The 23,180-nt window shown below is 55.6% G+C and overlaps 1 protein-coding gene across 5 annotated transcripts in view; it reads left to right on the forward strand.

Moving 5' to 3' along the window:
- TMEM268 (transmembrane protein 268) overlaps positions 1-23,180 on the forward strand; it is a 33,005-nt gene that overhangs the window by 364 nt on the left and 9,461 nt on the right. The window contains exons 2-6 of one of the 5 annotated variants that reach the window (XM_051842662.3): positions 4,964-5,056; positions 10,820-11,008; positions 16,301-16,410; positions 20,300-20,407; positions 21,367-21,516. In XM_051842662.3, the coding sequence (XP_051698622.1) occupies positions 10,900-11,008; positions 16,301-16,410; positions 20,300-20,407; positions 21,367-21,516 (477 nt within the window). In that variant the 5' untranslated portion in view covers positions 4,964-5,056; positions 10,820-10,899. Of the gene's footprint in view, positions 1-4,963; positions 5,057-5,179; positions 5,337-10,548; positions 10,709-10,819; positions 11,009-16,300; positions 16,411-18,927; positions 19,021-20,299; positions 20,408-21,366; positions 21,517-23,180 lie in introns of those variants that run through there. The other 4 variants (XM_051842659.3, XM_089319786.1, XM_051842669.3 and 1 more) reach the window with 4 other exon arrangements.

Consider the following 23,180-nt stretch of genomic DNA (forward strand, 5'->3'; position numbering starts at 1 on the left):
GGGAGGGATGCAGTAGTGGCTGGTGGGGGGAGTTGGCTTGAGGGAAGTGGTACGTATTTTTGGGTCCCCACACCATCCCCAGATGGGAACTATTTGCACAGCAATAACAGAAGGATTAAAAATAAAGCACAGGGGCTGCTGGTGTGGCATGGAGGGTTCAGCACCTGCTGAAACGCATCCCACATAGGAGTGCCGGTTAGAGTCCTGGCCGCTGTGCCTCAGCGCCCCGCTCGTGGGAAAGCAGCAGAGGATGGCCCGAGTGGGTGGACCTCTGCCCCCCTGTGGGAGACCCAGATGGAGTTGCCGGTTCCTGGCTTCAGCCTGGCCCAGCCCTGCTGTTGAGGCCATTTGGGGAGTGAACCAGTGGATGGAAGATCCCTGCCACTCTCCCTTCCAGATTGATACATCTGTTTCTTAGAGGGAAGCACTGCATGTAGTACTGGAACGATCTAGGTGCTCAGCAAGGGTTTCTTAATTTTTTGAAATCAGCCATAATTTTCTCGCTCTACTCATTATTAAAAGTGTAATAATAGCAGTAGTGGTGAGGCTAGGGCAGGCTCTGCGATCCCAGTGGCTTAATAAAACAAAATTTTATTTCTAGTGCCTGCTGCAGTTTGGGTGACTTCAGGACAGCCTTCACAGTGATTCAGTTTACTTCCACTCCCGTCCCACCATCTCTGCTGCTGGTTTCCTCAGGTGCAGGGATGGGAAGGCAAAGCTGGCAGACATGCTTCAGTGCTGAAAGACACATGACACTTGCTCTCAGCCACTTAATCAGTGGAGGTCACGTAACCCAATCTAACCAGGAGGGAGCCGAGAAATAAAGAGGAAGCCCATGGATGTTCCATGAGCAAAAAATGTTTGCTGTAGTTGTCAAGTGTAGGTGTCTCTGGGCTGGCGATTGGTCTAAGAGCTGCCTTTATCATAACTAATCCTCGTAGCAACTAGGCAACTATGAGCTGCTAGGCAGAGAGGTTAGGGAACCAGCCCACTATGTTCTGAGCACTTCATATAACAACCCTGCAGGTTAGGCATTGGCTTTCCATTTCCACGGAGAAGAGATGCGGCCCAGAGGCTTAGAGAATGTTCGAGGTGTGGAGGAAGGAAGTGATGGACGTGAAGTCCACTCAGCTCAGAGGCCGCAAAGCAAAAGCCTGGCTGTGCTCTCAGGTGTTTTCAGAATGCTTTGGGGAGCAGGGTACTCGCCTCCTTCAGCCCAGTAAAGCTCTGGCCCCACCATTCCACCAGGAAGACTGATGGCACCAGGGGTAGGGAAGCCGGTCAGGGTTGTGTGTGTTCTGGGCCCCTCATTTCTACCTCTACCTGTTCAGGGACAGTCTGGCAGATAGGAGCGTTTTCTCCTGTCAGCTGATGTCACAGGACTGGTGGCTGTGAAATGACTGCAGCAGTTTCCACACACAGCAAGCAGCTGTGCCCCCAGCCCCCACTTCCCTTGCAAATAGGTCAGTTTTAAGCAGCATGCTAGGCGCGTGCTTTATGGGAAGCTTGGCCAGTGGTTCGAGGAGAGGAAGCTGCCGGATCGTGTCAACATCTGCTTCCTCCGGCTTTTAGAAGACTTCAGATGACAACGACTGGCTCCTGGGTCAAGTGTGAATTTAAGGCCATAGCTCCCTGTGGGGGATGGCGGGTGGGGTGGGGAGGCTTAGAGAGTCAGGGAGCAGATCGCCCCGGCCCCTTTCTACTTGAAAATAACAAAAGGCAGAGTGGCAGCGTCCTAGAACCGTTGGTAGCTGCTGGAGGTGAGCTCGGGGGAGGCTGCTAGGCTAGTGGTTGAGACAGGACTGGGCTGTCTGCCACTGCCTCCCGTGTTTTTAAAGCAGGAAAGCTCTAGTTAAAGCCTGGTTACCTTCAATTGCCCTCCCCTCCTCGCCCCAGCCGGAGGTGAGCCCCCCCAACCCTGCCCGTTTTCTATCCTGGCAGCACTTGTCCAGTCTTCAGTGTAGAAAGGGATCCCTGATGGCCTAGGAGGGCTGCTGGCCTTCCTGTCACGAATTCAGAGGGTTTGTTTTCGTCTGATGTGCCCCAGTTTCCTGACAAACAGCACACGATCTGTCTTACTCCCAGCGCACCTTCTGACAAGGACAGCTGCGTGTTCAGTCCCAAGCTCCCACGCGCTGTCAGCCCGTGTCTTGTATCTAACAGTGGAGCTTGTCACTTGGCCCGGGGACTTCAGTTGAAACAAGTGTCATGGAGCTACCAGCAATAAACATTCTGTCAGGCACATTTTTGCAAATACTTTAAAAAATAGCTTACCAGGGGGCTGGTGTGGGTCTAGGGAGTAACGCCACCACTATGGCACCAGCAACTTTAGTGCAAGTTGTTCAGGCTCTGGTCATGTTTCAACAGTGCATTTCTAAAGTTTAGGAAGACAGTGAATCTGTAAGTGGCAGCTCCAAAAAAACTAGATCTCATTTTCGATCTTTGCCTTTTCACTTACCCCGAGGGGCTGAGGCTGTCCCCTGTACCATCTGCAGCAACACCAGCTGGGAAGTTTATCGTTTTCATCCAGGTTGCCAAATCGCGTTGGCAGCTGGCCCTCTGCCAAGGGTCACGGCAGGACAGGTGGAGCCACTGCTGCGTAAGGGTGGCTTTGCCTGGGGTTTGTGACGGCTTGGGTTTATTTGTAGGTGAGACCCTGATGATGTCATTCATATCTATCCATGCACTTCAGATGCATTTAACACATTCTGAGGGTAGGGTGCTGGGAAGACAGCTCCGAGCACAGGCAGAAATACCTCGTGCCCCAGAGGTATACTGTCTTTCTGGGGAAGAACTGAATGACGAGCATACCAGGTGACAGGTTGGGGTGCAGGTCCAACAAGGTAACTGTGAACGGGGGGTGCAGCCAGGCCCAGGACAGTAAAGGGCTCCCAGAGACTGTCGGTCAAGACCTGAGACAGCTGTCCGTGGGGTTTGGGGCGGGCCTTCCCAATGAAGAGGGAATGGTAACCCCGGAGAACTGGAAGTGAGAACTTGGGGTGTAGGAGGAACTGAAAGATACTGTGTATTCTTGGAGCTTAGGGTATTTTAGGGGTTGGGAGAGTGGATAAACATTAGTCCAGGCCAAGCTGAAGGCAGGGAAGGGCTTGGGCTCACTGCCAAAGGCTTTGTGAATTCATCAGAATAACAGTACTGAAGTCTGCTCTCCAGCACACGTGGCTGGATTTTATTGTCCTTTCTCCATTGTACATGGAGCCGCCACTGCGCCGTGGCACAGTAACAGGACTGGCCACGTGCAGGAGTTTCGAGATGCAAACACAAGACGCCTTGCTGTTCAAGCCTGCATTTCACTCTGTGGAGCAACTCCTCATTTCATTTCATTAGTGCAGTCACCCCTTCAGCAGGCATTGTCCACCCTCTGCAAAAACACTGAAGTTCAGGAGGCAAACTGCGGGGCTGCTGGGGTGGTGCAGTGGGGTAAGCTGCCCTCGCAGCATCAGCATCCCACATCAGAGCACCGGTTTGAGTCCCAGCCGCTCTGCTTCAGATCCAGCTCCCTGCTGATGCACCTGGGGAAGCAACAGAGGATGGCGCCGAGTGCTCTGGCCCCTGCCATCCATGTTGGAGACCCGGATGGAGTTCTGGGCTTCTGGCTTCAGTCTGGCCCACCCCTAGCCGTTGCAGCCGTTTGAGGAGTGACGGCAGATGGAAAGTCTTTCTCTCTCTTTGTCACTCTGCCTTTCAAACAAATTTTTTTTCCATTTTTTTTTTTTTAATAAAGTGAACTGAGCCGTCCTGAGGTCACATGCCCCCAAGTCAGGTTGGCCAGCCCCCAAGTCCTCTATCTTCTGTGCCTCCCTAATACAGGACACAGATGTGTCATGTAAGTGCATGCTAGGGTGACCGCAGCGAGGAGGAGGGGTAAAGGCAGCCTAGCAGAAAGGGCAGAGACCATCCACCCAGCTTCACCCGGCAGAGGGGCCCTGCTGGGGACCAGGCCGCCTCCCTGCTGCAGCTGTCTTTCAGTAGCCTATCAGCATTTGGTGAAACTCCAAAGCTCCTTGGGCCCCTTGCTCTCATGCTTCCAAGTCGTTTTGCTGGAACACCAGGCACTAAACACAGCTTACCGCTGCCCAGGACAACACCTGGCACTTAGCAGACAGTGCTGCTAGGACACTCAGTTGCCTGGTGAACGATGGAGCCAGGGTTCTCAGGTACCGCCCACCGCCTCCAAGCACTTTGCCTGGGGGTGGGGCTGACTGACCACAGCCAGCCAAGCCTGTGTTCTTAGAGCACCCCCCCCCCCGCCCCAACCATTTGGCAAGATCTGTTGAAATTAAAAAGCGCAGGAGCATTCTGAGTCCACCCGTAGAAAAGTGCAGGCTGCCGCGTGGACGTTAAGTCCCAGCCGCATCCCGGCAAGGCCAGGCAGCAGGAGTGGGGACCGCCTTCGTGGGCAGGACGGAGGGCCAGGAGAGTCAAGTGCCTTCCTGCCAGTCGGGGAGCTCAGAGCCCTGCAAGGGGACGGGAGGCAGAGCCCAGTGCCCCTGCAAGCGGAGAATGCCAAAAGCAGAGGGCCCCACAGCACACAACAACGGAACCCCCTTTCCTATAAAACACGCGTCCTGCCACCCTGCGCTCTAAGGAAAAATACGCTCGGGTCGTGCCTTCTGCAAGGGAGAGGGCACTTACTTTTCACGGCAGATCCTGCCACCGTGGGGGTGACAGCCGCAGGCAGGGAGCTCTGGCCTGTCCAGCAGTTGCGGCCACAACTTTGAGCAGTAATTATGTGCCTGCTGGCTGCGCAACACTTCTCGCAGCTGCTCTCCTTGACTCTTAATTCCCCTAGCACGACATAGTTGTATTGGCCAACCCGCCCCCAGCCCCTTTTTGCAGAAAACGAAGGCACAGCCAGGTGAGCTAATTTAGCCGATGATGTAAGAAGTGGAGCAAGCCGGATTAGAGCTCGGGTTCTCTGACCCCAAACCCACGCTCTTCGCAGGACCTCGCACACACCGAGAGCAAGCGCTCCAGGACCTTCGGTCCCACACACGGCCTCATCCGCCGGGTCGCGTGACTGCGAGCGACCGCACCGGTAAGCTGCGCGCGGACGGGCACGAGGCGCCGTCCCGGGGGAGCCGGCTGATGACACGCGGCCCGCGGGTCCGGGAGAAGCGTTCCCTCCGGGCCCGAGACTAGCCTGGCGGGCGGCTCCTCCCGGTGGGGGCGGACCCGGGGGGCGGGCGGCGCGAGCGGCGGGCGGGGCGCAGCGCGGCGGGACCGGGAGGCTGCGGCGCGGAAGGGGCGCGGGGCCCTCCGACCTCCCGCGTCCGTAGGCGGTGGCGGTGGCGGTGGCGGCGACGGCGGCGCGGACGGTGAGTGTGCGCGGGCCCGGGGCGCGCGCCCGAGGTCGCGCTGTTGTGCGGCGCGGCTGCGGCTGCTGCGCGGCCTTCTGCGCGCGCCCTCCTCGGCCTGCGTTCCAATCCCGAGGGCTCTGGGGTGGGCGCCGCGGGCAGCGTCCCCGCCTCTCCGTGCGCCTTTGGGCCCCTTCCCCGCCACGCGGTGGGCGTGGGAACCGGTCTCCCGGCGCCTCCTGGAAGCCGCGGCGGGGGCAGGGCGGTAGGCTGTCCCCAGGGAAGCAGAGACCCGTTGAGACGCAAATGCCCAAGGCCAAGGCTTCGTGCCCCTGTGGTGGACTCCCGGGCTGAAGGAGCCGGGGTGTTGGTTCTGGCTCGGCTCTGCCCTGGGTCCTGGACCTTGGGTACCTCATCTGCTTTTCTGGGTCTTAATTTTCTGAGCTGTAAAATGGAGAGCCTGGAGCTCCATAGTAACAATCAAAAGCAGAATCAACTTAGGCAAATAAGTTTCTCTTTATCAGGGCTGAAGGTCAGGGAGGCACACCGTTCCTGGGGGAGTCAGGGCGCTCACGGTCTGCAGAGATGGAGACTCTGGGGGAGCCGAACTTGTGCAAGACGGGTGCCTGGCAGGACTGGTTCAAGTGCAGGATTGGCCAAGGGAGCTCAGAAGTCAGGCGTTTATACCCAGGTCGCCCGCCTCAAAGCTCTGGTCCGCCCTGCTCTGCCTGCAGCCTGCTGTGTGTCTAAGGACCCTGGACACGCTGGCGGTACTGCGGGTCAGAGCCAGCCCTCGGGCTAGTCAGTGGGCCGCGGGGGCGGGGCTGGAGGTGAGTGCGCAGTTTAGGGTGTGCAGCCCCAGAGGCTCTGGGGGCCCCATCCTGGCCTCTGGTCTGTACTCTGGGCAGGTGCTGATGCTCGCCTCCTCCTGGAAGCACTTCGGAAGAGCCTTTCCCCAGCCCCGGGGAGCTTCTTCTTGGGTGGTTGTTTCTCAGTTCTTCTGTGACTGTGTCTTTCTCCCCAGATGTGGGTCCCCAGCAGGCAGGGCTGAGCTGGGCCTTCAGGTTCTGTTCTGGGTTTTGCAGTTGCAAAGGTGCAGGACCCGGGCCTCCAGGCTTCCTGGAGTAAAGATGCTGCCAGCTCCGCCCCTCCAGTGATCCCTGTTTCCTGGGGTTCTGAGTGCTGTACCCGCGGGCACTTAACCCTCGCAACGACCTGAACGTATCCTCATTTACACAGGGGGAAACTGAGGCAGAGAGACGTTAAGGAACTGGCTCTGGGTGCCTTGAGTTGGAAGTGGCAGGACCGGGCAGGATACCTGGAGCCCGGCCCAGCCCAGCGTCCAGGTGAACAAGTGAACGCTGCTGACGGGGACCTGTGGGTGGCTAATGAGGCCAATGAGGGAGCTGGGGTTTCTTGCCCAAGACCATACTTCATTGTGGGATTTTGCAGTGACTTCCTGGCACAAACCTTCCAGGCACTTTGGGAGGGGCCTGTGCAGTTCCACCTGTGTGTGTGGGCCCTGCCTGCTCCGGGGTCCCCCAGTCCATGCTGAGACTCCAGTCCCATGTCTCTGGGCCGCGGGCTCCCAGCTGCCCCGCTCTCAGGCTCTCTGGCCCGTGACTGCAAGCGTTGTGTGTGCCTCCTGAGCCTCGGAAGGGGACGGCTGAGGCGGGCGGGTGATTGGTGAGTGCCTGGCGGCTATATTTGGTATCCTGCCCTGTTCAGGCCTCTGGTGGGTTCGAGGTTAGGGGAAGGAAGTGAGGTGTGAACAGATTGACAGTAAACGCTCATCGTATCTGAGTGCCACAGTGAGCCATTTGTTGCTTAACCATGCTTGGGCCTGGGCAATGCCCTTTCCTTGACCCCCCCCCCACCCCGTTTTTTCAAAGGTGCCTAAGAGACAGCCAGAACCGGAGTCCAGAGGTACAAGGACATGGCAGCTACGGCTTGGACTCTGGAGCCGGTTGGCTTGGATTCGCTGTGGCTCTGTAGCTGACAGCCACCCCGCCCTAAGCAGGGCTCTTCCCATCTTTCAGCCTCAGTTTTCTCTCCTGACCCCCATCTTCCAAACGGGGCTAGGAAGATCTGGGCTGAGTGCCTGGGGCAGCAGATGTCACAGATCACATGAACGACCCGAGTGGGGATTCCAGCCCGTGTTTGCAGGCTGTAAAGGCTTTAGCGTTTCATGGTATTTTGCCTTCCAGTCTTCGAGGCTGGTGTGATAATTGCTAGTGAAACGCTCGTCTTTTATATGTGCTTGGTTGGAAGCACTCCCAAGTGAGTGTCCAGAGCTTGAAGTCGGGGCCAACTTCAGGTGCATGCAACCTGAACTCAGGGCCTTCCACCTAGGGGCTCCCCACCATCCCCCAGTTTTTTTTTTTTATTTTTAAAAGATTTATTTATTGGCCGGCGCCGTGGCTCAATAGGCTAATCCTCCACCTTGCATCGCCGGCACACCGGGTTCTAGTCCCGGTTAGGGCGCCGGATTCTGTCCCGGTTGCCCCTCTTCCAGGCCAGCTCTCTGCTATGGCCAGGGAGTGCAGTGGAGGATGGCCCAGGTGCTTGGGCCCTGCACCCCATGGGAGACCAGGAAAAGCACCTGGATCCTGGCTCCTGCCATCGGATCAGCGCGGTGCGCCGGCTGCAGCGGCGGCCATTGGAGGGTGAACCAACGGCAAAAGGAAGACCTTTCTCTCTCTGTCTCTCTCTCTCACTGTCCTCTGCCTGTCAAAAAAAAAGAAAAAAAAAGATTTATTTATTTATTTGAAGGCAGAGTGACAGAGATCGAGAGGGCACTTTCTTTTGCTGGTGCAGTCCCCCCGCCGCAGCTGCAGCGGCTGAGACGGAGCCAGGCTGAAGCCAGGAGCCCAGAATGCCATCTGGGTCTCCCATGTCAGAGACAGGGACCCAAGCACTTGGGCCATCCTCTGCTGCTTCCCCGGGTGCATTTAGCAGGGAGCTGGACCAGAACTGGGAAACCAGGGCTCAAACTCGTGCTGCTATGGGAGGCCAGCGTTGCAGGCAGCAGCCTAACCTGCATCCTGGCTCCAGTATCCCTGGTTTGGTTTCATGCTGAGCTGTCACTATCTTGAAACTCCTCATCATTTCTTTTAAGATTTAATTTATTTATTTGAAAGGCAGAAATGAGAGAGAGAGAAAGAGAGAGAGAATGAGAACATCTTCCATCTGTTGACTCCCTCCCCAAATAGCCACAATAGCTGGGACCAGGCCAGGCTGAATCCAGGAGCCAGGAGCTTCTTCCAGGTCCCCCACGTGGGTGCAGGGGCCCAAGCACTTTGGTTATCCTCCACTGCTTTCCCAGGATCATTGGCAGGGAGCTGGATCAGAAGTGGAGCAGCCGGGACTCAAACCAGCACCCATATGTGATGCTGGCACTATAGGTAGAGGCTTAACCTACACCACAGTGCTGGCCCTTCCTCATCATTTCTGAACAAGGGGCCTCACATTTTCCTTTTGCACTGGGCACTGCCGGTCATGATCCTGAGAGGAGTGGAAGATGGTGAGGACAGGGGAGTCACCCTTTCATGGGCATTGGTCGGTGCTGAGCCCTGGGCAGCTCAGGATCAAGAGGACGTGAGAACAGGTGCCCGCTGAGCACTTCACGTCTTGCCCTACCTTGTGAACCAGAGTAGCTGCAGAAGGTGCCGGTGGCCTTTGCACCCTGACATTTAAGGGGTTGTGTGTCATGTCAGGGGGCTTCGGCATGACGTTCTGTGGTAAGCGGGTGGTTCTGGGGCCCCAGGTGGGTAACGTGTGCAGGGTGCTGCCAGAGCAGATGTCAATGGAGACTTTTTCATCCAGGAAACTTCCCTGCTTTTGCTGAAGAAAGTGGCTAAGGGCACTGCCCACCTGTGCCTCCCTGTGACGTGGCCCTGGAGCCCTGGGCAGCATTGCCCAGCTCGTTGAGGGCTCAGTGCCCGGAAGCCACACCGCTCCCCTCCTTTCTCCTTACAGACCACCATCTAACGGACAGTGCTTCCCTTGCAGCTTTGGCTCCCTGGAAACTCAAAACCAAATGATTGGCTCAGGTGCAGCAACTATGTCAAGTCTGCCTTTTTATTTATTTATTTGTTTTTTTAAGATTTAATTATTTATTTGAAAGTTAGAGTTACACAGAAAGAGGAGAGGCAGAGAGAGAGAGAGAGAGGTCTTCTATCTGTTGGTTCATCCCCCAATTGGCCGGAACGGCCAGAGCTGTGCCGATCTGAAGCCAGGAGCCAGGAGCCTCCTCCCAGTCTCCCACATGGGTGCAGGGGCCCAAGGACTTGGGCCATCCTCTGCTGCCCTCCCGGGCCCCAGCAGAGAGCTGGACAGGAATTGGAGCAGCCGGGATTCGAACTGGCGCCTATATGGGATGCCAGCGCCTCAGGCCAGGGAGTTAACCCACTGAGCCACAGTGCCAGCCCCTCAAATCTGCCTTTTTTAAAAAAGATTTATTTTATATTATTTGAAAGGCAGAGTTACGGGGTCGGGGGGAGAGGGAGGGAGGGAAGGAGAGCTAGAGAGAGAGAGAAAGGTATTCTTCCACCTTACTGGTTCACTCTCCAAATGGCTGCAATAGCTGGGGCTGGGCCAGGCCAAAGCCAAGAGCCAAAAGTTTCATCCAGGTCTCCCATGTGAGTGCAGGGGCCCAAGGACTTGGGCCATCTTCCACTGATTTCCTAGGCCATTCGCAGGGAGCTGGATCAGAAGTGGAGTAGCCAGGACTCGAACCGGCACCCATAGAGGATGCTGGTGTTGCTGTGCCAGCCACTCTGCCGGCCCCAGGTGTCACATCCTGAAATAGCAGCCAGCAGGGCTGCCGTTGGTGGAGCAGTGGGCGTTGCCTCTTTCACTGTTGTGTGTATCATCAACCATCCATTCATGGCGGCAGCTCTGTAGGGAAGGTTCTTGGACTAGAAGAGCCGAAGCTGTCCGGCCAGGTGGCCCATGATGAGGAGAGCTGGCACGGAGGCCTGGCTGGCCTGACTGTGGAGTCCATGTTCGTGCACACAGTCCCCCTCTGCCTTTGTGTGGGAACCTGCCTGTCTGAGCGTCTGGGTATTTTTGTTCTTTGTGGTTGTCAGGCTTTTTTTTTTTTTTTGGTAATTTGTTTTTCCCACCACCTGATTTTTTTCATTTGTATTTCGCAATGTCCTGTGGGAAACCATTTGAGATCCTTTTTGTCAGCAAGGCTTCCTATAGAGAATATAGCTGGCCTGGGCCTGGGGACCTGGGGTGCCTTCAGGAAGGGGTTGGGAGCACGGCCTGGTCAGCTGCTGAGCACCCTGTGCCCGTGGGACCTGAGCGAAGTTCTCAGTAAAGGCCTCGGAGGATTTTCTTTCCTGCTCCTTCCCAGAATTTTCCTTGGCATAGCCCGAAAGGCCAAGGTCAGCAGAACGACCCCCGGCGGCTCTGCCTGGCCTTGGTGACTTGATCTCAGAGAGCCCGAGGCAGCTCGGGCCCCGGGCTGAAGTTCCTTTTTGTGCTGTGTTCTGCAGGCAAGCGCTGCTGAGCCGGCCGCTCCAGGATGAACCTCGGCTCCGAGAAGGGGAAGTAGAAGCCCAGCGGGGCCTCCGCTATGGCCTGTGAACCACAGATGGACCCTGGCGGGGCCGCGGGCCCCCTGCCCACTTCCTCCCATGGCTGGAGCGCCCTGCCTCCGGGGAACCCTCCTGGCTGGGGGCAAGGTAAGGTCAGGACCTTCTGCCTGTGCTGCACGTGCATAGCATGATGGAGGGTCTGGGGTGTGTGTGTGTGTGTGTGTGTGTGTGTGAGGCAGGAATTCTTCTATCTACGGGTGTGTTTCCAGGCCACTTTCTGTCCTTGGCTCTCTGCCATTGCCCTCTGACTGTAGCTTCCCATCTGATCTTCCCTTCTCCTTCCTGCTTCGCGCTTCCTAAAATGCACATCCGGCCATGCCACGCTTTCTTCCAGTGTTCCCCTGGGCACAGCGTGATGACCCAGCGTCCCCCCAGCTTGTCATGCCTGCTTGGTGCCTCCTGCGACCCCCTCTTCTTGGCTCTTCGCCATAGTTCAACCTCAGGGCCTTTGCAGCTGCTGCTCTTTCTGCCTGTCATGCTTTTCCCTGCCTCTTTCCCTCTGCTTAATTCGCATTCATCCTTCAGAGCTTGGTTCAAACATCCCTTCCCCGAGGAATCTTCCTAACGGGCCAGCCTCAGCCAGGGTTCTCCTGCTTCCCCCTGCAGCACTTATCACAGTCTGGAAATAACGATCTGTGTGAGAAAGGCCAAATGATCCCTTCCCCACTAGAATGCCAGTGCCACGGGGGCCAGGGGTGGTGTGGGGGGCCCAGTGGGGTCTTTTCCTCCCTGTCCCTGCAGAACCTAGGACACGGGTTGGCCCATAGTGGATGCTCAGAGGTACTTTTTTATTTTTTTATTTTTTTTTATTTTCTTTTTTTCTTTTTTTGACAGGCAGAGTGGACAGTGAGAGAGAGAGACAGAGAAAGGTCTTCCTTTGCTGTTGGTTCACCCTCCAATGGCCGCCGCGGATGGCGCACCGCGCTGATCCGATGGCAGGAGCCAGGTACTTTTCCTGGTCTCCCATGGGGTGCAGGGCCCAAGCACTTGGGCCATCCTCCACTGCACTCCCTGGCCACAGCAGAGAGCTGGCCTGGAAAAGGGGCAACCGGGACAGAATCCGGCGCCCCGACCGGGACTAGAACCCGGTGTGCCAGCGCCACAAGGCGGAGGATTAGCCTAGTGAGCTGCGGCACCGGCCCAGAGGTACTTTCTTGAATGAATGAATGGGTGGCGGGGTATAGGCAGGGGTCCATGGAGTGTGGCTGCTTTTAAAGCTTGGCTTCAGAACCAAGCATCTCTTGTTACTGTAACGAGGACAGGAGTCTGTATAAATGCGAGTACGCACACGCAGTGGCAGAACAGAGTGGGGCGGTCATTTCTGGCAGGACTTTGAAGACGGGTTTCACCGACTGCTGGCAGGCCATTTCTTGCCCCTTTGCAGGAAATTGCTCCTCCCTCCCTCCCTCCCTTCCCCATTGGTAGCCTTTCTTGGCTTAGCCATAAAAACTAGTATCTCTCCGTGGAGGACTTTCTGTTCTGACTTTAAAGAACAGATGGAAGATACCATTGCCAAGAGTCCAGGAGACACCGTGGACTGCCCGCATCCTTGCATCATCGCACTGGCAGACACTTGGCTCCACGTGCAAAGAGCCGGGCTGGGGCAGGGTTCAGGTTCTCCACGCCCCGGTCCCAGTGCACGTGGGGTTGTCGTTCTGTGTGGGAAAGTGCAGGGCTAGCCTGAGGCCCCGTCCGCGTGACTGTCCCCATTCCAGGCGCTGACTTCCCTTCTCACTCTCCCTGTTCATGGTTCCCATGTTTTAGGGCTTCTGGAGGAGTCAGTGCAATCTGGCCTGAGGCCAAAGCCCCATGCCTGGGGCACAGAGAGGGCTAGGAGTCCAGAACCTGTTTATTTATTTATTTATTTGGAAGGCAGAGTTACAAGAGTGAGAGAAGGAGAGACAGAGAGAGATGGGGCTGGCGCTGTGGCACAGTGGGTTAAAGCCCTGGCCTGAAATGCCAGCATCCCATATGGGTGCCAGTTCTAGTCCCGGCTGCACCACTTCTGATCCAGCTCTCTGCTATAGCCTGGGAAAGCAGTAGAAGGTGGCCCAAGTGCTTGGGCCCCTGCACCCACATGGGAGACCCGGAAGAAGCTCCTGGCTTCGGATCCGCGCAGCTCTGCCCGTTGCGGCCATCTGGGGAGTGAACCAACAGATGATGGAAGACCTCTCTTTCTGTCTCTACCTCTCTCTGTAACTCTGTCTTTCAAATAAATTAAAAAGAAAAAAAAATGAAAAAAAAAAGAGAGAGAGACCTTCCATCCCCAAATGGCTGCAACGGCCAAGGCTGGGCCAGACCAAAGGCAGGAGCTTCTTCCAGGTCTCTCACGTGGCAGGGGCCCAAGGACTCGGGCCATCTCCCTCTGCCTTCGCAGGTGCATTAGCAGGGAGCTGGAATGGGACTGGGGCAGCCCATGTGGGATGCCGGTGTTGCAGACGGCAAGGTAACTAACTTGCTGCGCCACAGCGCCAGCCCCGTGCCTTTATTTTCTTTTTGCCTAATTTTCTTGATTTGCTATTTTAAAATTCAGTTTTCTCATTTTATTTTTTATGAAGCCACCTTAAATCCTTTCTGGCAGCAGGTGGGGGGAGGGGGCGGAAACCAAGGAGAAGCGATCAGTGCTGCTCGGCCGTGCGTTCTCCAATCTGCCCGGCTTGCTTTTGGCAGATGACCAGAGCAGCAGCTCCTCAGGGGCCGATCTGTGGTCAGCGCTTTGTCCTTTCTCTCTTGCTTATTTCTCAAGTCCTCTGCAGGGGATCTGGGCGTCCTGGGAGAGAGGAGAAAGGCCCAGGGCTTCAGGTTGCTCTCTTCCCGAGAGGCTGAGCTACAATTCGAACCCCAACACTGGCGGGTGCTTCCTCCAACTCACCCCCCTGCCTCCACATCCCTCACCCCTCCCATGGAACAAAACAAGAGAGGCAGTGAGAGCAGCAACAAAGCAAAGTTCTGCTTGGTGAGATGCAAGGAAAGGGATCCTTGGATCAGAGAATTATGAAATTATGGAATCCTTGCGATCATCACTGATACCCTGTGAGAAAAGACCCCTAACAGGTTTGGGGACCAGAGTCCTGTCGTATTCATTCATTTATACCTAAAGCTTATGTGTAGTGCCTCCTGTATGCTCAGGGAGTTCAGTGATGAGCCAGCCGATGTGGGGTAGCTGGTCTGGTAGGGAAGGAAGATCAAGTTTCATCGAACAATTGTGTATGTGGGTATTTTCATCTTGGGTGCATGGGAAGAAGAGCAAAAGGCATAGGTAGGTATAACAGAAGAAAATGATCTGCTAAGAGTTTGGAGGTCAAGGAGACCTCCCCATGAAAATGGATGCAAATAGTGCACGGGATTTAACTGGGAGAAGCTCGCTGGAAGCGTTCTAAGGAGTGGGAAACGAATGCCGCATGTTCAAGGAGCAAAGGAGGATGGTGTGGCTCAAGGCGAGTCTGGGAGAGGCCTGTTCTCCCGAGGGCTGGGAAGGTAGGATAGGAAGGTTGGTTCTCGTCATCAGGGCACCGGGAAGCTGTTGAGTGCTTTACTCAGGGGACTGGCTTCCTCCGACTCGCGCTCTGCCGCTGGAGAAGCGAGGAAGGAGGCCCCCGAGCAGGTGCAAGGGAGAGGTAAGGAGGTGCAGAGGTGTGTGGATGCAGAGAGATTCTGGTGGCCCAGTTGGCAGGGCTGAGTGATGGGTTGCATGAGGGAGGGAAGGGGGAGGGGTGGGACTCTGCAGGCAGGTAGAGCTAGTCCTGTGGCTTTGAAGACTCAGGAGTTGCTCAGAGCTGTGCTGAGGTGACGGGAGCTTTGGCCAGCAGAGGACGTATTGACAGTGTGGACCCTCCAGTCCTGCCTTATGGCCTAAGCAGAAGCCACCAGGAACACACCAGAACACTCAGTGCTCAGCTATGCGTGGCTGAATGCTGGAACCCGAGGATCCAGGGCTGGGAGTTCCCTCTGCCCAACAAAGATCCCTGACGGGCGGTCTGACGGGCGGCCTGCAGGGCCACCTGCCGTGGTCGAAGGGGGTCTCTGTCCTTGAGTCCAGAGTTCCTTTCCTCACACGTGAGGGTAGGCAGGCTGGGCTTTGTGCTGCTGCCCTTCCTTCCCCGGGCTCCTGGGTTTTCAGCCCCCAGCTGCTCTTGGGGCCTGGCTTCATCCCGACACTGTTAGAGTGAGTTTTGATAGCTGTCAATTTAAATTTTTAAAATTCATTTATTTTCATTTAATTTGAAAGAAAGGCAGATAGAGAGACAGAGATCTCTCACCTGCTGATTTACTCCCCAAATGCCCGCAGCAGTCAGGGATGGACCAGGCTGAAGCCGGGAGCTCGGAACTCAGCCTGGATCTCCCGTGTGGGTAGCAGGGACCCAAGTACTTGAGCCATCTGATGCGCGTCTTCCCAGGGTGCATATTGACAGGAAGCTGGGTTGGAAGCGGAGGAGCCAGGGTGTGAACCGGGCACTTTAATATGGGATGTGGGCATCCTGAGCGTCGTTTTAACCTTTGTGCCAAATGCCCACCCCGATGTGTATTTCTTAGAGGGACAAGAAGCCACAGATAGGATTGGGAAGGGTTAACCAATGCATCCTGTATTGATCTGCTATGATTGCTGTAACAAATTGCCACTAAGGTACTGTCTTAAAACATGCACATTTGTCACCGTCCGGTTCTGTAGGTTCTAGGTCTGCTCTTGGCCTGGCTGGGCTGAGGTCAGGGTGTCGGCAGGGTCAGCTCCTTCCCAGGGCCTCTAGGGGACAAGCTGTTTCCTTCCCCAGCTCTGGAGGCTGCCCGCATTTCTTGGCTGGACGCCCTCTTCCTCCATGGTCAAAGGCGTCTGTGCCTTTCCTTCACAGACTGCTTCTGCCCACTTCTTCCACCTCTAAGGATGCTTGGAGTTACATGGGGCCGGCCACCCAGCCGATCCAGGATCGTCTCCCTCTGTGAGACAGGCTGATCAGCAACTTGAAGTCCATCTGCAGCCTCAGTTCACAGGTCCAGGGGGGCTAGGCATCCACGTCTTTAGGAGCCGTTGTTCTGCTCCCCGTGGCCGGTATCTGTCACGCAGGCTGCCCGAGCCTGCTGGGAATTTTATTTGGTTGCGCTCCCTTTGCAGAGCTCGAATTCCTGTCTGTTGCATCATCCCCTCTGTGGTTACTTGTTTCTTCTTTTTAAATACCCCTTGTGACGGGGAACTCACCGCCAGCCTCACTCACGTGGCCTCACACTGTATGCCAGTGGCCTCCTCACTTTGGCCTCACATCTGCCTGCCAGGCCCCTCCCTGGCAAGTCCAGGCTTTGTCCCAATGTGTGCGTCCTCGTCACGAGGTTCTCCCAGCCAGGGAGGTGATGCCCTCAGACCCTGGGCTCCCCTTGGTGTGCTTTCAGAACTCCGCAATGGCCAGGTGCTCACGGTTCTCCGGGTCGACAACACCTGTGCACCCATCTCCTTCGATCTGGGGACGGCAGAAGACCAACTGCAGGCCTGGGGCATTCAGGTGAGTGCGGATCTTACCGAGACACTACCATTTTTGCTTCTTTCCATCCACACATCTTTCCATCTGTCCATTTGTCTGTCCATCCATCCATCCTCTCATCCAACCACCCGTCTGTCTACCCATCCACTCACCTGTCATCCACCCAGGTAGCCACCCATTCAGTCATGTATCCATTTGTCTAGTTATTCGCAAAATATTTATCAAACACTCTGTTCTAGCTGTGGTATATCAGGAAGGTGTATTACAACTGGCCTCTGTTCCCAGTTAGGTCACCTGACACATGTGTGTTTTGGGTACCTGCCCTGTACCAGGCTGGCCCAACATTGTAGGTGAACAGGACACAGTGTTCAGCAAGCCCAGTGGGGAGATGGACATGCATTGGCTAAATCAGGACAACATGACATAAATGCCCCAGGCACTGAAGACCTTCCCAGAGGAAAACAGTCAGCTTGCCTGCAAGGGGCAGTGCGTGGCAGTTTTGAAAGCTGAATCTGGGTGTGCTAGGTGGAGAGGAGGTGCTTGGCTGGCATCCACATTAGAGTGCCAGTTCAAGTCCTGGCTGTTCCGCTTCCAATCTAGCTCCCTGTTAATGCACCTGGGAAAGCAGCGGAGGATGGCCGAAGTGCTTGGGCCCCTGCACCCACATGGGAGACCCAGTTGGAATCTTTGGCTCCCAGTGTCACCCTGGCCCAGCCCTAGCTGTTGCAGCCTTTTAGGGAGTGAACCAACAGAGGGAAAGTCTCTCATTTTTACTTTTTTTTTTTTTTTTGACAGGCAGAGTGGACAGTGAGAGAGAGAGAGACAGAGAGAAAGGTCTTCCTTTTGCCATTGGTTCACCCTCCAATGGCCGCCGCGGCTGGCGCGCTGCGGCCGGCGCACCGCGCTGATCCGATGGCAGGAGCCAGGAGCCAGGTGCTTCTCCTGGTCTCCCATGGGGTGCAGGGCCCAAGGACTTGGGCCATCCTCCACTGCACTCCCTGGCCACAGCAGAGAGCTGGCCTGGAAGAGGGGCAACCGGGACAGAATCCGGCGCCCCAACCGGGACTAGAACCCGGTGTGCCGGCGCCGCTAGGCGGAGGATTAGCCTAGTGAGCCGTGGCGCCGGCCTCACTGTTACTTTTAAATGAGTAAATAGTAAATCTTGAAAAAAAAAAAAAAAAGATGCTCTTCTGTAGCAAGTCTGCAGGAAACAGTGCCAGTAAGCCAACTGGAGAGAGAAACCAACTTGCTGAACACCGTGAACAGCATTTTAGGAGAGGAAATCGCGTGTGCAAGGGAAAGTGCACGTGAGTTCATTAGGTGATGGGCCGGCGATTCGGGCCCAGATTTTGCACAGCCGTAGGTCTGGGTGCCGATCCAGCTGTGCCGTGCTCTGCGTGTGACCTTAGGCAGGTGATAGGACCTCTCCGAGCTTCAGCGTTGTCATCCGTAAGTGAGGACAGTGTTAATGCCTTTATGTAGGGGTTCTTAGGATTAAAGGGAATCGTGCCTGAGCACTTGTTCTGCTCGACAACAGGGTAGCTATGGAAGCTGTGAAGCACACGGGTGTGGGTTACTCTCTCTCTTCCCCAAGCCCCTGACACCTTTAGGTCATCCCCGTGCTAGCCGAGGGTGGTAATGAAGGGTGGGGGAGACATGTTGCTAATGTCACCCTGAGGGTTTCAGAAGGTATGCCTTTAAAACTGAGTCGCAGCGCTGTTTAGATCAACACTTTGCCACCTCTAAGGGCAGACTTCCCACATCAGCGGAGCTGATTCCGCATCAGCACCAGTGGGTTGATCCATCCCTTTTCCTTCAGTCTTTGCACAGAAAGACAGCTTTTCTTTTTATTTATTTATTTGAAAGAGAGAGAGAGGGAGGGAGGGAGGGAGGGAGAGAAAGGGGGGGCACTTTCTAGCTGTTGGTTCACTCCCTAAATGGCTGCAACAACGGGGCCGGGTCAGGCTGAAACTGAGCCAATGACTCCATCTGGGTCTCCCACGTGGGTGCAGGGGCCCAAGTCCTTGGGCCATCTTCCGCTGCTTTCCCAGGTGCATTAGCAGGGAGCCGGATTGGAAGCAGAGCAGCCAAGACTTGAACTGGGGCTCTGATATCGATGCTGGCCAAGCAGCTGAACTCCCTGCACCACAGTGCTGGCCCTTAGCATGCCTTTCTTAAATGATTGCCTTCAGACTGGCTCTTCTTCCTCTTCCTCTTCTTCCTCCTCCTCCTCCTCCTCCCTCCCCCTCCTCCCCCTCTCCCTTCTTCCTCCTCTCCCTTCTTCTTTCTTTTTTTTCTTTTTTTTTTGGGGGGGGGTTTAAAAAACATTTATTTACTTATTTGAAAGCCAGAGTTAGAGAGAGAGAGAGAGAGAGAGAGAGAGAGAGAGAAATTTTCCATCTGCTGGTTCATTCCCCAGATGGCCTCAATAGCTGGAGCTGAGTTAGGCCAAAGCTAGGATCCATGATCTTCTTTCAGGTCTCCCAAGAGGGTAGCATGGGCCCAAGCACTTAGCCCGTCTTCTGCTGCTTTTCCCAGGCCATTAGCAGGGAGCTGGATTAGAAGTGGTGCAGCCAGGACATGAACTGGTGCCCATACGGATGCCAGCATGGCAAGCGGCAGCTTTACCTGGTATGCCACAGTGTCGGCTCTCTTTTGTTTTGGTTTCATGTGTATTTGTTGTGCACTCTCCATTAGAATTTAAATACTTTTAATTTGGGTTTGTTTTTGCATAGGTATGAAACTTGCATGTAGAGCATTCTTGATAGCAGGTTGATGAAAAGAGATCTAACAACTGAAAATCCTTTCTTCTTTCTTCTTCAAGTTTTATTTATTTATTTGAAAGTCAGTGTTACACTCAGAGAGAAAGAGAGAGAGAGAGAGGTCTTCCATCCGCTGGTTCACTCCTCAAATGGCCACAACGGCTGGAGCTGTGCGGATCCGAAGTCAGGAGCCAGGAACTTCTTCCGGGTCTCCCATGTAGGTGCAGGGGCCCAAGGACTTGGGCCATTCTGCTGCTTTGCCAGGCCATAGCAGAGATCTGGATTGGAAGTGGAGCAGCTGGGACTCGAACCGGTGCCTATATAGGATGCTGGCACTGCAGGCAGTGGCTTTACCTGCTACACCACAGTGCTGGCCCCCAAACTGGCTTTTCTAACTGGTGCACAGTTCATATATTTTTCTGCCATGCGTGTTCCTCAATACAATGTTTGATGATTAGATTCTGTTTTCCTGGGTCTACCCTCACAGGGCCTTTGTGTCCACAGTTTTCTTTGGGCAGGAGGACGCAGGTATTCAGAACCTAGGTCTGAGAAGCCCTGGGGTGCAGCTGTCAGTGTGGGGACAGCTTTGTTAGTAGGTATTTGGTTTGTGTCAACAGGTGGTGGCAGTGCAGTAGTGATGGGAGCCCCAGGGGGCTGGCCCCTGGCCAAGCCCCGTTGATGTATTATCTTGTTTAATGTGCACCTCAGCCCTACCAGACGGGTACTCCTTGTTTTACAGAGGAGGCAACGGAAGCTCAGAGAAGTGGGATGCCTTGCTTCAGGTCACACAGCACGTTTCTGGGAGGGCTAGGGTGCGGGCCCAGGGCTGTCTGAGCCAGGGCCTGTGCCTTAGTGGTTGGGCTGCTCTGTGTTTGCCTCGAGGCCTGGGAGTTGTGGGCATGGCAGTCCCTCTGCAGAACACCCTGCTGGATCTCCAGCTGTCTCGGCTCCCCATGGGTGCCAGGCCTGCCTGACCTGAGAGCTGCACCCTGTCATCTCCACCTGGTGTTCCAAGCTCCCCCTGCCCTCTGGGGTGACCTGGAATGGGACGGTCATTTGAACTGGGAGCCATGGGCTTGCTGGCAGGAAGGAGGCCGGTGTGATGGTCCTGGGGCTGACTGCTGTCTTTCCTGTGGCTGCCTGAGCAGGTGCCGGCTGACCAGTACAGGAGCTTGGCAGAGAGCGCCCTCTTGGAGCCCCAAGTGCGAAGATACATCATCTACAACTCGAGGCCCATGCGGCTGGCCTTTGCTGTGGTAAGGGGGTGTGGGCCGCACAGTGACCCTGCCCGGCCCCGCCTGGCTCCTGGGGCACCTCTAGGACATTCAGTGGTGTGTCCTAGAGCAGATTGGGGCTGGGGCCTGGTGACCCAGCTGTGCCACGTGGACCTGGCTTTAGTCTAAAGAGTTCTCAGGAGGGAGTGCTGACCCGGTCCCCGCAGGAAGTAAGGGTTTACTCTGAGCACGGCTCGGGCTGGGAATTTGCAGACCCACCTGCACTGTGACCTTGGCCAAGACTTTTGTCCTCTCTGGGACTTGGTTTCTCCTCCTGTTCATCAACAGAGGAGTCCATTTTAGCTCCAATCTGATGAGTGTGTGTATTTTGTACATACATGTAAGCATACATACATGAACACACGTATGGCACAGGCAGTGCTGGAACCCAGGCAGTCTTGTTCAGCACGTGTGCTCTCAGCCACGATGATTTGCTGCTGCTTTCTGTGTGTCAGTGGTCAGACAGCGCACCTGCCTCCCACGTGCCACGTCTAAGGAGAAGGGGAAGGGTGGGGAACCAGCATTTGATCTCCTAATGAGTGCTGGGTGATAATCCATTACCTTATTAACTCTGGAACAACCCTGTGAAGTAGGGATCTTACCCCCATTGTACAGATGTGGAAACTGAGGCGCAGAGAGGTGTTCTGACTTTTCCTAGGCCCCACAGCAATTGAAGGATCCCTGCGGGCTTTGGACTAACATTTATCTCACTCCAGGGCTTCCTGCCATTTCTGAGCTTACTTGCAGTCAGGGTGGCTTACAGTTAGGAGTGGCTGCCAGCCCCTTTCCTTATAAACAAGGAGCAGGAGCTCACCCCACAGACCCGGGCACCTGCATCAGCCTCCTGGTGGCAGGAGTGTCCCCAGTGTGTTCCTTCAAGCGGAGCTCCTTTGTTTGAGGATCGAGGTACCTGACCACGCTCTCTTCCCGGCTCCCGGCAGGTTTTCTACGTGGTGGTGTGGGCCAATATCTACTCCACCAGCCAGATGTTTGCCCTGGGCAGCCACTGGGCGGGCGTGCTGCTCGTGACCCTGGCCGCGGTCAGCCTGACCCTGACCCTCATGCTTGTCTTCGAGAGACACCAGAGGAAGGTGAGACGCCTCCTGCAGCAGGGTAGCGGGGCCATGAGACTCCTGAGTCAGCATCTCTCTCTTACCTACCTCGAAGCATGTCTCCAAGCAGCAGCGTGCACACCAGCCCATATGCCCAGCACCGAAAAGAAATCCAATCACATGCATGACTATGTTCTCTGTTTTCTACCTAATCCTTGTGGATTGCTTTTCTGGGAACAAGCTGTGTGGAAAGCGAGTGAGCAAGCCTGGGAGGAGGGCATCGATGACCAGTATCCTCGCGGTCCTTTAGTTAACTGAACCATTTCATGCCCCCGTGTCCCTGGGAGTTCACCAGTGACGTGCCCTGGACGTGTGCAGAGGAAGGTTGGAGAGTGGTGATTTACTGCTCCCTCCTGTGTTGGGCAGACACTGACATGGTCCCTTAGCGGTAGCCATGCCTCATTTAATCCCAGCAGTACCCTTTGGGGCAGCATGAGTGGTCGGAGAGATTAGGTAACTTATTCTGAATCTTGCTGTAAGTGGCAGAGCCAGGGTGCCAACTCAAGTCCTCTTGATCCCTGGTCATCTTCAGAGGAAAGATGGGTGCAGGCTGAGCATCCCTAATCTGCAAATCTGAAGCACTCCAAGATCCAAAACTTCAGAAAGCACTGACGTGCCACCACGAGTGGAAAATTCCACACTTGACCTCGCGTGACCGGTCTCAGTCAAATGCGGAGGCACTGAAGTAGTGTATAAAGTCACCTCCAGGCTATATGTGCAAGGTGCACGTGAAGTGTGAGTGAGTTTTGTGTGTTTAGGTCCTGCTGCTGCAGGTATCGCCAAGTCGCTATCTGAAGTGTGGGGCAGCTCTGCTCCCCAGCATTGTGGCTGAGGGCTGCTCCATCCGCGGCCCCTGCTGATGCATAGGACACTCACTGTGTTCTGTTTCCTCCGTGTGTGCATTGTGCTACGTTCTGAGCACGTCCTGTGTTGCAGACCCTCCTGTGCTTTGCACGCTAATTCATTAACCTCCCCCTCCCCCACACCTGTCTGCATAGAGGCTGCTACGCTCCTTTTACAGAGGAGGAAGAAGCAGAGGCTCCGAGAAAGGCCCGAGGAGTAGCCCAAGGCCAGGCTGCTGATAACGGCAGAGAGGAGTTCAAGGCCAGGATGCTCAGATTGTCCCCTCCCTCGGGGGCTGTCCGATGCTGCTGCTCTAACACATGGCAGAAGCGGGATGTCTGGTGGCAGCCCATGTTCCTGCTCTGCAGAAGTGGGCGTGGTCTCAGTGGGCTGGAACCAGGAAGGCCGGACTGCATGCCTTCTGAAGGCAGCAGTTTCCTTATGTTTCCCGCTCCCAGAGGCCCCGTGCGTTCCTTGGCTCACAGCCCCTTCCTCCGTCTGACAGCCCGAGTCTCCTTCTCAGAGTCCTGGGCCTCCCTCTTCCACTGTTGGGGCGTGGCGTGGGGCTTGCATTGGGCCACACGGATAATGAAGTGTAGTCTCCGAGCCTGAAAGACAGACGGTTAGCAGCACACGTTCTGCCCAGCACCTCAGCTCCCCTTAGCCACTAGCGGTAGAGTCACAGGTTCTGGGGAATGGGGCGCACACATCTTCAGGGGACCACTGTGCTGTGTGCCACACTGACGCTGTGTTTCAGGCTCCTTGGAAAGTTCCTGTCCCCTCAGCCTGCAGCCCCTGCA

This window comes from Oryctolagus cuniculus, chromosome 1 (genome assembly GCF_051225735.1).
Source record: "Oryctolagus cuniculus isolate XC-2025 breed Fujian yellow rabbit chromosome 1, ASM5122573v1, whole genome shotgun sequence".
In the NCBI taxonomy this organism is placed as follows: domain Eukaryota; kingdom Metazoa; phylum Chordata; class Mammalia; order Lagomorpha; family Leporidae; genus Oryctolagus; species Oryctolagus cuniculus.